The sequence below is a fragment of the Meles meles genome, chromosome 4 (assembly GCF_922984935.1).
Source record: "Meles meles chromosome 4, mMelMel3.1 paternal haplotype, whole genome shotgun sequence".
NCBI lineage: Eukaryota > Metazoa > Chordata > Mammalia > Carnivora > Mustelidae > Meles > Meles meles.
The window spans coordinates 103,122,138-103,133,919 of record NC_060069.1 but is presented as its reverse complement, the minus strand read 5'-3'; the positions used below and the strand labels follow the sequence as shown (position 1 = coordinate 103,133,919).

The 11,782-nt window shown below is 37.7% G+C and overlaps 1 protein-coding gene across 2 annotated transcripts in view; it reads right to left on the bottom strand.

The window, feature by feature from the left end:
- Positions 1-3,863: 3,863 nt before the first annotated feature.
- LOC123939664 (cell surface glycoprotein CD200 receptor 1-like) overlaps positions 3,864-11,782 on the bottom strand; it is a 31,720-nt gene continuing 23,801 nt past the window's right edge. Inside the window, exons 4-8 of one of the 2 annotated variants that reach the window (XM_046001435.1) lie at positions 10,335-10,649; positions 9,981-10,229; positions 6,517-6,637; positions 5,948-5,993; positions 3,864-4,908 (exon numbers count right to left, since the gene is read on the bottom strand). In XM_046001435.1, the coding sequence (XP_045857391.1) occupies positions 4,840-4,908; positions 5,948-5,993; positions 6,517-6,637; positions 9,981-10,229; positions 10,335-10,649 (800 nt within the window). In that variant the 3' untranslated portion in view covers positions 3,864-4,839. The remainder of the gene's footprint in view (positions 4,909-5,947; positions 5,994-6,516; positions 6,638-9,980; positions 10,230-10,334; positions 10,650-11,782) is intronic. The other variant, XM_046001436.1, reaches the window with a different exon arrangement.

Genomic DNA, 11,782 nt, shown 5'->3' with positions numbered 1-11,782 from the left:
GGGGTATATATTTTCCATTAAAAAGCTGTAGTGGGTGCCTGGGTGGCTCAATGGTTTAAAGCCCCTGCCTTCGGCTCAAGTCATGATCTCAGGGTTCTGGGATCGAGACCTGCATTGGGCTCTCTGCTCAGCGGGGAGTCTGCTCCCCCCACCTCACCTGCCTCTCTGCCTACGTGTGATCTCTGTCAAACAAATAAATAAAATCTTAAAAAAAACAAAAGCTGTTGCTGTAAAAGATATACATAATATAGAAGGTCACAGAGAATTGAAGAGAGACAGACTATGACATACCTGGCAAATACTAACTAGTGAAAGGATGGACTGGGCAGCCATGGAAGTAAGGGGTTCAGATTTCCCATCAAGAGAGAATTTACCATTCACATGCAAGGAGTGCAATCAGCTGATGCCCTCCAGTTGCTAAGGCCTTCAGGATCCATTTCAGCTTCTGAGCTGAGGTCATACACTTCCCAGCCAATGACTAAACATTTTGCACTTCTGTTCATGAAAGATTCTTCTTAGAAGCAGTCTTTGCTCTAGGGTTTCTCATTGGTTTGGCTAGACTAAGTTCTATGTCTGGATCTGAGGCTCATGTATCCTGCCTGCTTCTTCCCCTTTCCTTTCATAGGTCTCATTCAGATCAGTGTCATGTTCTGAAGCCTCTCCCTTCCCTATCCTACTTCCCACCCCTTTAATCTTTCACACATAGAACTCCTCTCTCCCAAATAACCTTTACTGCTCCTAACTCCATCTTAGCCTCTGCTTCCTGGAGGACCTAACTGACACACCTGTTTTAGTTTCTAGATTTCTCCTGACTCAGCAGGTCTAAAAAGTGGATCTGGGTAATTATATAATTTTTTAATTTCCCTACATATTTCTCATGTTCAGCCACATTTAGCACCCTTGTAGTGGAAGGTTCTAATACATTTGTTTCTTGTACATCATAATTTAGCATTTGTAAACTATCTTGAAGTCTTTATTTACAGGGCTGGGCTTTTTTGTTGGTTTGTTTGTTTGTTTGTTTTTTAAGATTTTATTTATTTATTTGACAGACAGAGATCACATGTAGGCAGAGAGGCAGGCAGAGAGAGAGGTAGAAGCAGGCTCCCCGCCGAGCAGAGAGCCCAACTTGGGGCTCAATCCCAGAACTCTGGGATCACAACCCAAGCCAAAGACAGAGGCTTTAACCCACTGAGTCACCCAGGTGCCACTACAGGGCTGTTTTGACATATATTATCAAGTTAAGGTGTAAACACAATTTTTTGTTGTTGTTGTTCAGTAATATTTAAGCAGAAATCTTTGAACCCAGTTGTTTGTGAACCTCATCCCACCCAGGAATGGATGAAGAATTAAGGAAAGGTCAAGGACAGAGTTTGATGTCTATTGTGTACTGCTTGGTAATATTTATATGGGAAAGCTTAATGGACTGGTTTGGTGGCATACCGAAATGGTGTCAAAATGGTTTGGTCAAAATTATGTGCTCAATGTGATGAGATTAGTTTACCTCCAAAAGAAACTAAGAATCTTTTTAATGATAAAGCCTAGTGTAACTAAAATGCCTTGAGGGAGGAAAACAGTGACAAAAGAACTGTCTTAAAAGTTTCATGTGGCTTTTGATGGTTTTTGGAGGTTTAGTATATGTGCTGCCGAAGCGAGCACGGTTTTTGGAGGTTTAGAGGAAAGCAAACTGCACCCCGACCTCCCACTCAGAGAGAAGCCTCAGTCTGTTCCCCTGTGAGTGCTCCAGAGCACATAAATTTCCTCTTGGCCGCTGGCAGAGCAGGTTCCCAGTCGCGGTCCCTGGGGACACAGGAAACTTCTGCTTGTAACCAAAACCACGACAGCAGCTGCTGTCTGGGCAGCTCCAGACCGCCAGAGAGGTTCCAAGCAGCGATCCCATGCTGAGATTTTCCCACTGGCCCGGGTGACAAAGCAGGAAAAAATATACAGTGGGAAAAAAGACAGTCTTCAATAAATGGTGCTGGGAAAATTGGACAGCTATATGTAGAAGAATGAAACTCAACCATTCTCTTACACCATACAGAAAGATAAACTCGAAATGGATAAAAGACCTCAATGTGAGACAGGAATCCATCAGAATCCTAGAGGAGAACATTGGCAGTAACCTCTTCAATATCAGCCACAGCAACTTCTTTCAAGATGTCTCCAAAGGCAAAGGAAACAAAAACAAAAATGAACTTTTGGGACTTTATCAAGATCAAAAGCTTCTGCACAGCAAAGGAAACAGTCAACAAAACAAAGAAACAACCCACGGAATGGGAGAAGATATTTGCAAATGACAGTACAGATAAAAGGTTGATATCCAGGATCTATAAAGAACTTCTCAAACGCAACACACACAAAACAGATAATCATATCAAAAAATGGGCAGAAGATACGAATAGACACTTCTCCAATGAAGACATACAAATGGCTATCAGACACATGAAAAAATGTTCATCATCACTAGCCATCAGGGAGATTCAAATTAAAACCACATTGAGATACCACCTTACACCAGTTAGAATGGCCAAAATTAGCAAGACAGGAGACAACATGTGTTGGAGAGGATGTGGAGAAAGGGGAACCCTCTTACACTGTTGGTGGGAATGCAAGTTAGTGCAGTCACTTTGGAAAACAGTGTGGAGATTCCTCAAGAAATTAAAAATAGAGACTCCCTATAACCGTGCAATTGCACTACTGGGTATTTACCCCAAAGATACAGATGTAGTGAAAAGAAGAGCCATCTGTACCCCAATGTTTATAGCAGCAATGGCCACGGTCACCAAACTGTGGAAAGAACCAAGATGCCCTTCAATGGATGAAAGGATAAGGAAGATGTGGTCCATATACACTATGGGTATTATGCCTCCATCAGAAAGGATGAATACCCAACTTTTGTTGCAACATGGACGGGACTGGAAGAGATTATGCTGAGTGAAATAAATCAAGCAGAGAGAGCCAATTATCATATGGTTTCACTTATTTGTGGAGCCTAACAAATAACATGGAGGACATGGGGAGATGGAGAGGAGAAGGGAGTTGAGGGAAATCGGAAGGGGAGATGAACCATGAGAGACTATGGACTCTGAAAAACAACCTGAGGGTTTTGAAGGGGCGGGGGGTGGGAGGTTGGGGGAACCAGGTGGTGGGTATTGGGGAGGGCACGTATTGCATGGAGCACTGGGTGTCGTGCATAAACAATGAATACTGTTACACTGAAAAGAAATTTAAAAAAAAAAAGTTTCATGTGGCAAAATGAAAGAATGAATGGATTTTGTTTTAATTTCTACCATAATGAAAATTTTTAATATTTTTCCTGCTATGGAGAGCCAGACTTTTCTTCGTAAATTTTTATAAATAAAATATATTTTTCATAAACTTAAAAACAATATGTACATTCTTTTTTTTTCTTTTTTCTTTTCTTTTCTTTTATTTTATCAGTGTTCCAAGATTCATTCTTTATGCACCACACCCAGTGCTCCATGTAATACATGCCCTCCTTAATACCCACCACCACATTTTTAACACTGTATTCCACAGAAAAATTGAAGGCAAGGGTCATGTAGTCCCTTGGCCATTCTCTTAGCACAGAGACCAAATTCTATGGATATTCAAGTTCTTCATAATGCATATTTAGTTGCTTATATACTCAATGAACATTGGTTATTTGCTAAACACCTCACAATAAAATGTACATCATGAAAATACACAATTTCAATTTATCACATCTTTATAAACTATTAGGCATTAGCTATCAATCCCTATTGAGATATGAGTTCAGAAAGTAATTCCTCACATGTGTTCCCTCTCTCTTATTCCTGCTTTCATTCATGACAGAAAAACATAAATCCAATTTTGTCAAACAGTATAATTTTTATTATAATCTTATATTACATTAGTTAACTGATTAAAAACAAGAAGTGGGAATTTGTAGATACTAAAATAACAGTCTATGGAAAGGCACATTCAAACATGTTTGAAGGGAATGTAAATTGATACAGTTTGACATATCAATTCAATGAAAAAAATGCACAAACCCTTTTGACCTGAAATTCCACTATATTTATTCTATAAATATACTTAAACAAATACAAAGAGATCTTTCTACAAGAAACATTCTATGTGGTATTGTTTATAATACTGAAACAAACAAATAAAACTTAAAGGAATCTAAATGTCTATCACTAAGACTGAAGTTAATTAAATTATGACATAACCATACAATGGAATTTTATAACCATTAAAAAGAATGAGGTAGCTCTGCTTCTTTGATATAAAATATCTCCAAGACCTATCATATTATTAGCTTTCTATAAGTTCAGAAGAGCATCATGATATGTTCTCATTTGTGTCTTAGCAAGGATATGTGTATATATATATGTAAAAGATTTATGAATATACACCCATACCTTGGGTGTACAGATGTATGTACATAAAATTTTCTGGAAGAATACATAAAATATATTGGGATTGTTCCTTCTACAGAGTTCTTTCTAGAGGAAACTCAGTTTTCATTATCTATTATAATAAACAATTTGAATATTTTATCATGAGCATTTGCTTTCTTTGTAATATCAGTTCTTCAAAGAACTAATAGCAGCTAATATCCTAAAATTTCAATTACATAAGGATATGTATGCAAACTCTTTAAAAATCTCTATCTTCTCAGAATCCTTGAAAAGCTAATTCCAAAATAGGTTTTCCATAATAGAGCTCTAAGAAAATCAAAATAGTAGCTTTGCCCTATATTTATTCATTTGCTCTGTTGCTAGAATCCAATAACTTATGAAGTATGGAGATACAGTCTATCAATTTTACTTTGTAACACCTGAGAACACTTCACTTGCTCACGGTATCATAGAGTGGATTGTTCTTCTCTGTGTAGCTGGCATAAGGCTGCATTTCTTCCTAAGAAAGAACTCAAAGTCAAAAACAATTCAAAAAAGCCTTAAGTCAAGCAGAGAGAGAGTCAAGTATCATATGGTTTCACTTATTTGTGGAGCATAACAAAGAACATGGAGGACATGGGGAGATGGAGAGGAGAAGGGAGTTGAGGGAAATCAGAAGGGGAGATGAACCATGAGAGACTATGGACTCTGAAAAACAACCTGAGGGTTTTGAAGGGGCGGGCGGTGGGAGGTTGGGGAACCAGGTCCTGGGTAATAGGGAGGGCACGTATTGCATGGAGCACTGGGTGTGGTGCAAAAACAATGAATACTATCATGCTGAAAATAAATTAATTAATTAAAAAATAAATAAATAAATAAATAAATAAAATAAAAAATGAATTAAAAAAAAAAAGCCTGAAGTCATCAACTACACCTATGTTTTCCTCACAGGTGCCCCCAGATTCAGTAATCTACAAGAATGCTTTTATTTGTGTCTCTGGGCTTACATGGATATAAAAAAAGGACTGTTTTCTATTATTTAGTCAAAAATTTATTGATTATTTAAGTCTCAGTGTGAGATGGTAATGTTGTGTGATGGTATGGATGGAATGGAAAAGAATGAAGTAACATGAGAGATATTTCAAAGGAGGGGGTCAAAGACTTGGTAAACTACTGGTTATGAGATTATGGAGCAGGAGAGATTTAAGACCAATTAAGAAAGAAATGATGATGGTATGGAGAAAGGGAAGTCAAGAATTAGAGAGTTTTATGAGGGAGGAAAGACCAATTCAGTTTCTCCAAACATTACAATCAAAATTTGGCAAATATTATGTGCTATATAGGATACAGTTCTTGAAATGAAAATGTCGTTCAGAATGTGTATGAATAGTATAAGATAGATCATTGACAAAATAAGCACACCTAAGTATTAGCATTATAAAATTAGAATTTTTGCTTTTTATTTAAAATACTAATATTGAGGCAAATTACAAATTGCCTGGTTATATTTTGACATTGAAGTTTAAAATTTGCAAAAATACTTTTTAATATTATCTTACCTCCTCAACAACTGAAGTAGCTTCTGTCTTTTTTAATTTGCATTTTCTGCAAAAATAAAAATAAGCTGGAGTGAATTCAGAAAACATCATTATTTAATTAAAAATGGGAAAACAAAACAGTATACTATTGACAAGTGTGGTTCATTTTTTTTATAGAAGTTATAATAATATAGAAAGGAATTACCAGAAATAAGAATGCTACTGGTAGCTAATACACCTAAATGAGATAATTCTCATATGGGAAGAGGAGTGAACTTATGCAAAAGAATCCTGATATAAGGAATAAATGTGACACACCCTTTTTGTTACATGAAATGAATTATTGTAATTCTTTACCCAAATATCTCTACCAAGATATTGCCCTAAACAGTTTAATTCACTATGCTTGCATACCTAAGTAAGCAAGTAAAATCCCTCTTGTCATTTAGAGTAGTCCAGATATAACATCTTTAGGACACGCTTCTTGATTATGGGAAAGTTAATGTTAACATATTAATTTTACCCCATCAATTCCATATATCTTACCCCTTCTAGCCCAATAAAGCTGAAGAAAAATCATTACTCAATACCTGCAGCAATGGGTTTTCCAAAGCCCAATGGATCCCACAATGACCAAGGCAACCAAAACCAAGGCAAACCAAAAAAAGGAGGTTATATAAAAAGTAGTTGAGTTTGGTGATAACTGGTCACCTGTAAACATAGACACAAAAGCAAATGGTTTATCTGTGGTGCATCCAGACAATGAAATATTATTTAGCACTATAAAGAAATGAGCTATCAAGCCATGAAAAGACATGAAGGAACAAACTGAGGGTTTTGAAGGAAAGGAGAGTGGGGGGTTGGGAAAACCTGGTGGTGGATATTAAGGAGGGCCCATATTACATGGAGTACTGGGTGTGGTGCAGAAACAATGAATCTTGGAACACTGAAAAAATAAAATAAAAATTTTAAAAAAGACATGGAGGAAATTTAAATGCATAGCACTCAGTAAAAGAAACCAATCTGACACTGCTACATTCTGTATGATTACAAGCATATGACATTTTGGAAAAGACAAAACTATGGAGACAGTGTAAAGATCAGGGGTTGCTAGAGGTTAGGGTGGAGGGAGGTATGAGTAAGTGGAGAACAGAAGACCTTTGGGACACTGAAACTGCTCTGTGTGAAACTACAATGGTAGAGAGATACCAGTTCTACATTTGCTAAAACTCATAGAATGTACACCTAGAGTGAACCATAATGTGAACTATAAACATTGAGTGATAATGTTGTGTTAATGTAGGTTCATCGATTCTCACGAATGTACAAGTGTGACATGGTTGATGTAGAGTGGGGTAGACCGTGTGTCTGTTGGGGCAATGGAAACATGGGAACTCTCTGCTGTGAACCTAAAACTGCTCTAAAAACTAAAGTCACATACACACACACACACACATTATTATTTTATATATATATGTATACACACACACATATAGTTCAAGAACGTTTCATGGCTCATGAAATTCACTTCTGTGATTTTAAACAGTTCTGACTCGTTAATAGCTCAAATCATCATTATAATAAATTGATGTATTTCTGATTCTTGAGTGTTTAGCAAGACATTAATCCTAAATCAGTATTTTGTGGCTTTCAGGATTCATGAATGGTGACTTCATTGGTGGAGGTGGTGGGGCTGAAGACTAGATTTCTCAGTTACAGTAATAGCAGGGTGTTTCTCATCTCAATATTCAGAAGTAATTGGAAAAACAATCTAATCCTGAAGTCACCTTTCTTCCAGGTCCTTCAAACTGACATGAGTGCATGGCAGCAACTTTCAATTATTTATTAACTCTGGCAACAATATAAGGCTCAGTTTGACAAGAAAAGTCAAAAAAAGGAATTGCCAGCTTAGGAGGCAGGGGTTCTAAGACCTCGCTGGGGCTCTACCATGAATGAGGCTGAGGGCAGCAGACAGAGGTGAATGGAGGCTAAGCAGACTGGTGTCCTTTTTCCTCCACATTCCTTCAACAGTTTGTTTCTAAACATTGCATTTTTCTGTCTTTTATTTGAAAAAGAAAAAAAATTTTACAGTTAAAATCAACATCATTGTCTTGAAACCCTCTCTTGCAAACGAAGCATGTTCTTTTGTTGGAAGTATGGCCACAGACACTAAAGATCCACCCTGCAAGGAGACAGGAGGAGACCCCAGCACTGGCTGAGAGTGAGTGAGACAGTCCCTTCAAGTCTGAGCATCCATAACCATGACAACATATTCTAATACCGGGTGGTCAGAATGCATACATAAGCAGTACTCTCCTCAGTAAATACTGCTAAAAACTTTTTTAAAAATCACTTGAATAATGGGTATTGGGAAATGGTGGTTTAAAGACACGGGTTTTTCTCTTCTCTCTTCTTAAACTTTGCTAAATCATCAATAGGAAAATTTTCTAAGTCTAGACTATTTAAATATAGACAATGAACATGGATGAAGATAAGAGGATGAAAAAATTCAACTTGTTTTTAGGTGAAAAATGAACAGATGAAGGCAAATAATTTAGGGTAGAATAATTAAGAATCTTAGTGTTCACAGAACACCAAAAAGACTCTAGAACAAGAAGGGCTAAATGTATTAAATGGGACAAGTGGGGGATGAAGTGTGAGTTAAAAGTTGGAAACTCCTTTGAAGGTCTGTATTAAGAAGAGATAGGCAGCCAAGTCCACTCCCACCCTGAGCAGCCAGGTCACCATGTCACTACACCTTCCTAAACAGCAAGAAACAGGAAGTTTGCTCAGAAAAGGTGAACTGGAGAGATTCCAGGGTCAAGGATCCAAACATAGTGGAGGGTGGAGAGGAAGACCAGACTGAAGAGAGATATTAAAGAAAAGTCTGAGTGCTGAACAGTTTCTCTCTCTCTCTCTCTCTCTCTCTCTCTCTCACACACACACACACACACACACGTTCCCCTCTTATTTCCTGCTCTCATAACACTAATAGCTTTATCCCTCTAAGACAACAGACTGCAGACTTATTTTCTGCAGAAACTGGACAATCTCAGAGAAAAGAATTTCAGATAACTAAAGAATCCATACTTTTAAAACTTTTTTTCATTTACTTCCTTTTAGCCTGATGAAGCTAACAAGTTGACAGAACACCCACAGAGAACATAGCTTCCAATAAGTTCATTTTTGAATGTTCACTTTGAAATTAATGGATTACCAGAGAGTAAAGGAAAGCTTCATGCATAAAACAAAGAGATTAAAACTAGCAAATGTCTGGAAGGCAGAAGAAACTCAGATTAAACAGACATGGAATCAAGCAAAGCACTGTGGGAAAGAGAGTGCCCAGGACAATAGTTGTGCAATAGGTCTAGTGACTACGCAGGCCAGATTAGAACAAGGGTATGTAAAACTCAAGAAGGGAAGTCTGCTAGAAAAAAAAAAAAATAGAACTGATGGATTATCCAATAAATTTAACCATGTGGAAATTAAGATTAATAGGAGTTTTCTAATTTTGTCACTGAGCATAGTGATAATTAACAATAAGTACATATATTTTTAAGGAAACTAAAGAGTAAAGTTTAAATCAATCATAGAGGTTATTATAATATATCCAAGAAATTATAGGAAGAACCTAGTGTAGAAATGGCACCAAACTAAAAATTTGTAAAGAAAATTTATGAGTGACTTGATCCTTCTTCTAAAAGCACAAAGATTTATTTTTAAATACAATTGAATTCTCCTCCTAAAACCGTAAGTATTAATTTAAAAGTACACTACCCGAGCCAACTTACTGCTTGTATAGAGTGGATATTAAATTATTAAATTATTTTTCATTTTACTTTATTAAATAATAAACTTCATTCTAAAATCTGACTTCTGAAAAACAAATTTCTGTGTCATTCTTCTGGATATAACTCTTAGTGATGGAGGAGAAGGACATAAGAAAGAGGGTGGGGAGACTATGCTAGAGTGAAATTCTTCACACTCTCCTTTTTCATTCTTCTGTAACTTCCCTGAAAGAATGAGCATACAAGCAAACACTGGAATTACTAACCTGTTTTCAGCTCTAAGAACAGACTCTTGTTGCCAGTCACATGGGAGACAGAGCAGGACACATTAGACACCTGGCGGCCCTCCCAGTGGCATGTACTCTGGACGGTCACTGTACCATTGCCCAGTGGTTCTTCCTCAGCGTGACAATCTCCCCTTGGGGTCCAGAAGATCTGTGCAGATGGCTTCCCTGCAGCTGCCCTGCACACAACAGTTCCACTGCTGTCTCGAAACAGGGTCACCTTGGGGGGCACTGCAGAGATGTGGGGGAAAATGCTTCAGGCTTAACACATGGGGTATGGAATATAGAGACACAGATCTGGTTATGTGACGTACCACAATATATCATGCTCCTTACCTAACACGCGGAGGCAATATGTATGACCGAAAAGCCCATCAGGTGCAGCCACTTCACACCTGTAATATCCATCATGAGTGATGGCCACGGGGTCAATTTGAAGGGCAGGATTCTGATCAGGTCTGGACTCCCAGGATATTCTCTCATCAGTACAGTTTCTTTCACTGGTCTCATTGTTGTCTCTCCTATAGGCTCTAGTGCAGGGAGGCTGGTCTCTGAGGCTTATTGTCCATGTTACCAGCAAAGCTGTGGAGTTGTCAGGAGGACAAAGGAGCACAGCCTTTGTATCCACAGGTACAGACAGAGAAGTGTTAGCTGGACACACACACAAGGAGAATGATGAAAAAAAGCTTGATTAAAAACACTTCAAGTGGGGTGCCTGGGTGGCTCAGTGGGTTAAAACCTCTGCCTTCGGCTCAGGTAATGATCTCAGAGTCCTGGGATCAAGCCCTGCATCAGGCTCTCTGCTCGGTGGGGAGCCTGCTTCCCTTCTTCTCTCTCTCTCTCCGCCTGCCTCTCTGCCTACTTGTGATCTCTGTCAAATAAATAAAAATCTTTTAAAAAAAGAAAAAAAAACACTTCAAGTGTTCCATTTTCCACAACATATTGCATAAAGTGTACTAAAGCATGACTTTGCTGGTCATCCTATTTCAAAATAGTAGGCTTACGTAAAAAAATTAAACATGCACAAAATGTGTATAACACATTAAACCTAATCCAAAGATGAACCCATTTTTCTCCTATATTTGTATTATCAGATAAACTACATTTATTATATGTGTGAAAAATATTTTAAGGGCTTAAAATTGCCTCAGAAGTTTTATTGAAAACAAACAAGAAAACACAATATAACTTAAAGGACAAAGTCATCTAAATTTAATCCTTCAGTCTAAGAAGTTATTAGACTTATCTTATAACTCATGCTTCTTCCACAGAAAGTGGAAAAATTGGTGATGTGCTTTTCTCCTCCTAAGTTTTGATCAGAGACATAAATCAGTAGTATCAGAATGAAATGCCTATTCCAAAGGGTACTCCTTTGGACAAACACAAAGAAAAACTATCAGATGGCATTCAGGTTGAACAAACTGGACTTTCTTGAGCTATTATTTGGAGATTCACAAAGTCAGTAAAAACCAACCAACCAACCCTCCTTCCTTCCTTCCTATTTAGTCACACATATACTGCCAAACAGTCCAACTGCAAACTTTGTTTACAGATCTTGCTTATGTTTTACCTACTTATGAGGATTAAATGAAGAAGGTTACTGCTTTTGCCCATCTTCAGTGTAAAAAGTTAGCCCTGAAACCTACAATTGTTCTCCAATCTAGAAGCTCCAGCTCTCCCATAAACACTCATAATGCATCCATTACTGACTTTGCTGAGAGAGGATTAGGGGCGTCTGTTAAGACATACCTTCAACCCAGGTGAGTGGCAGCGAGCTCATCACC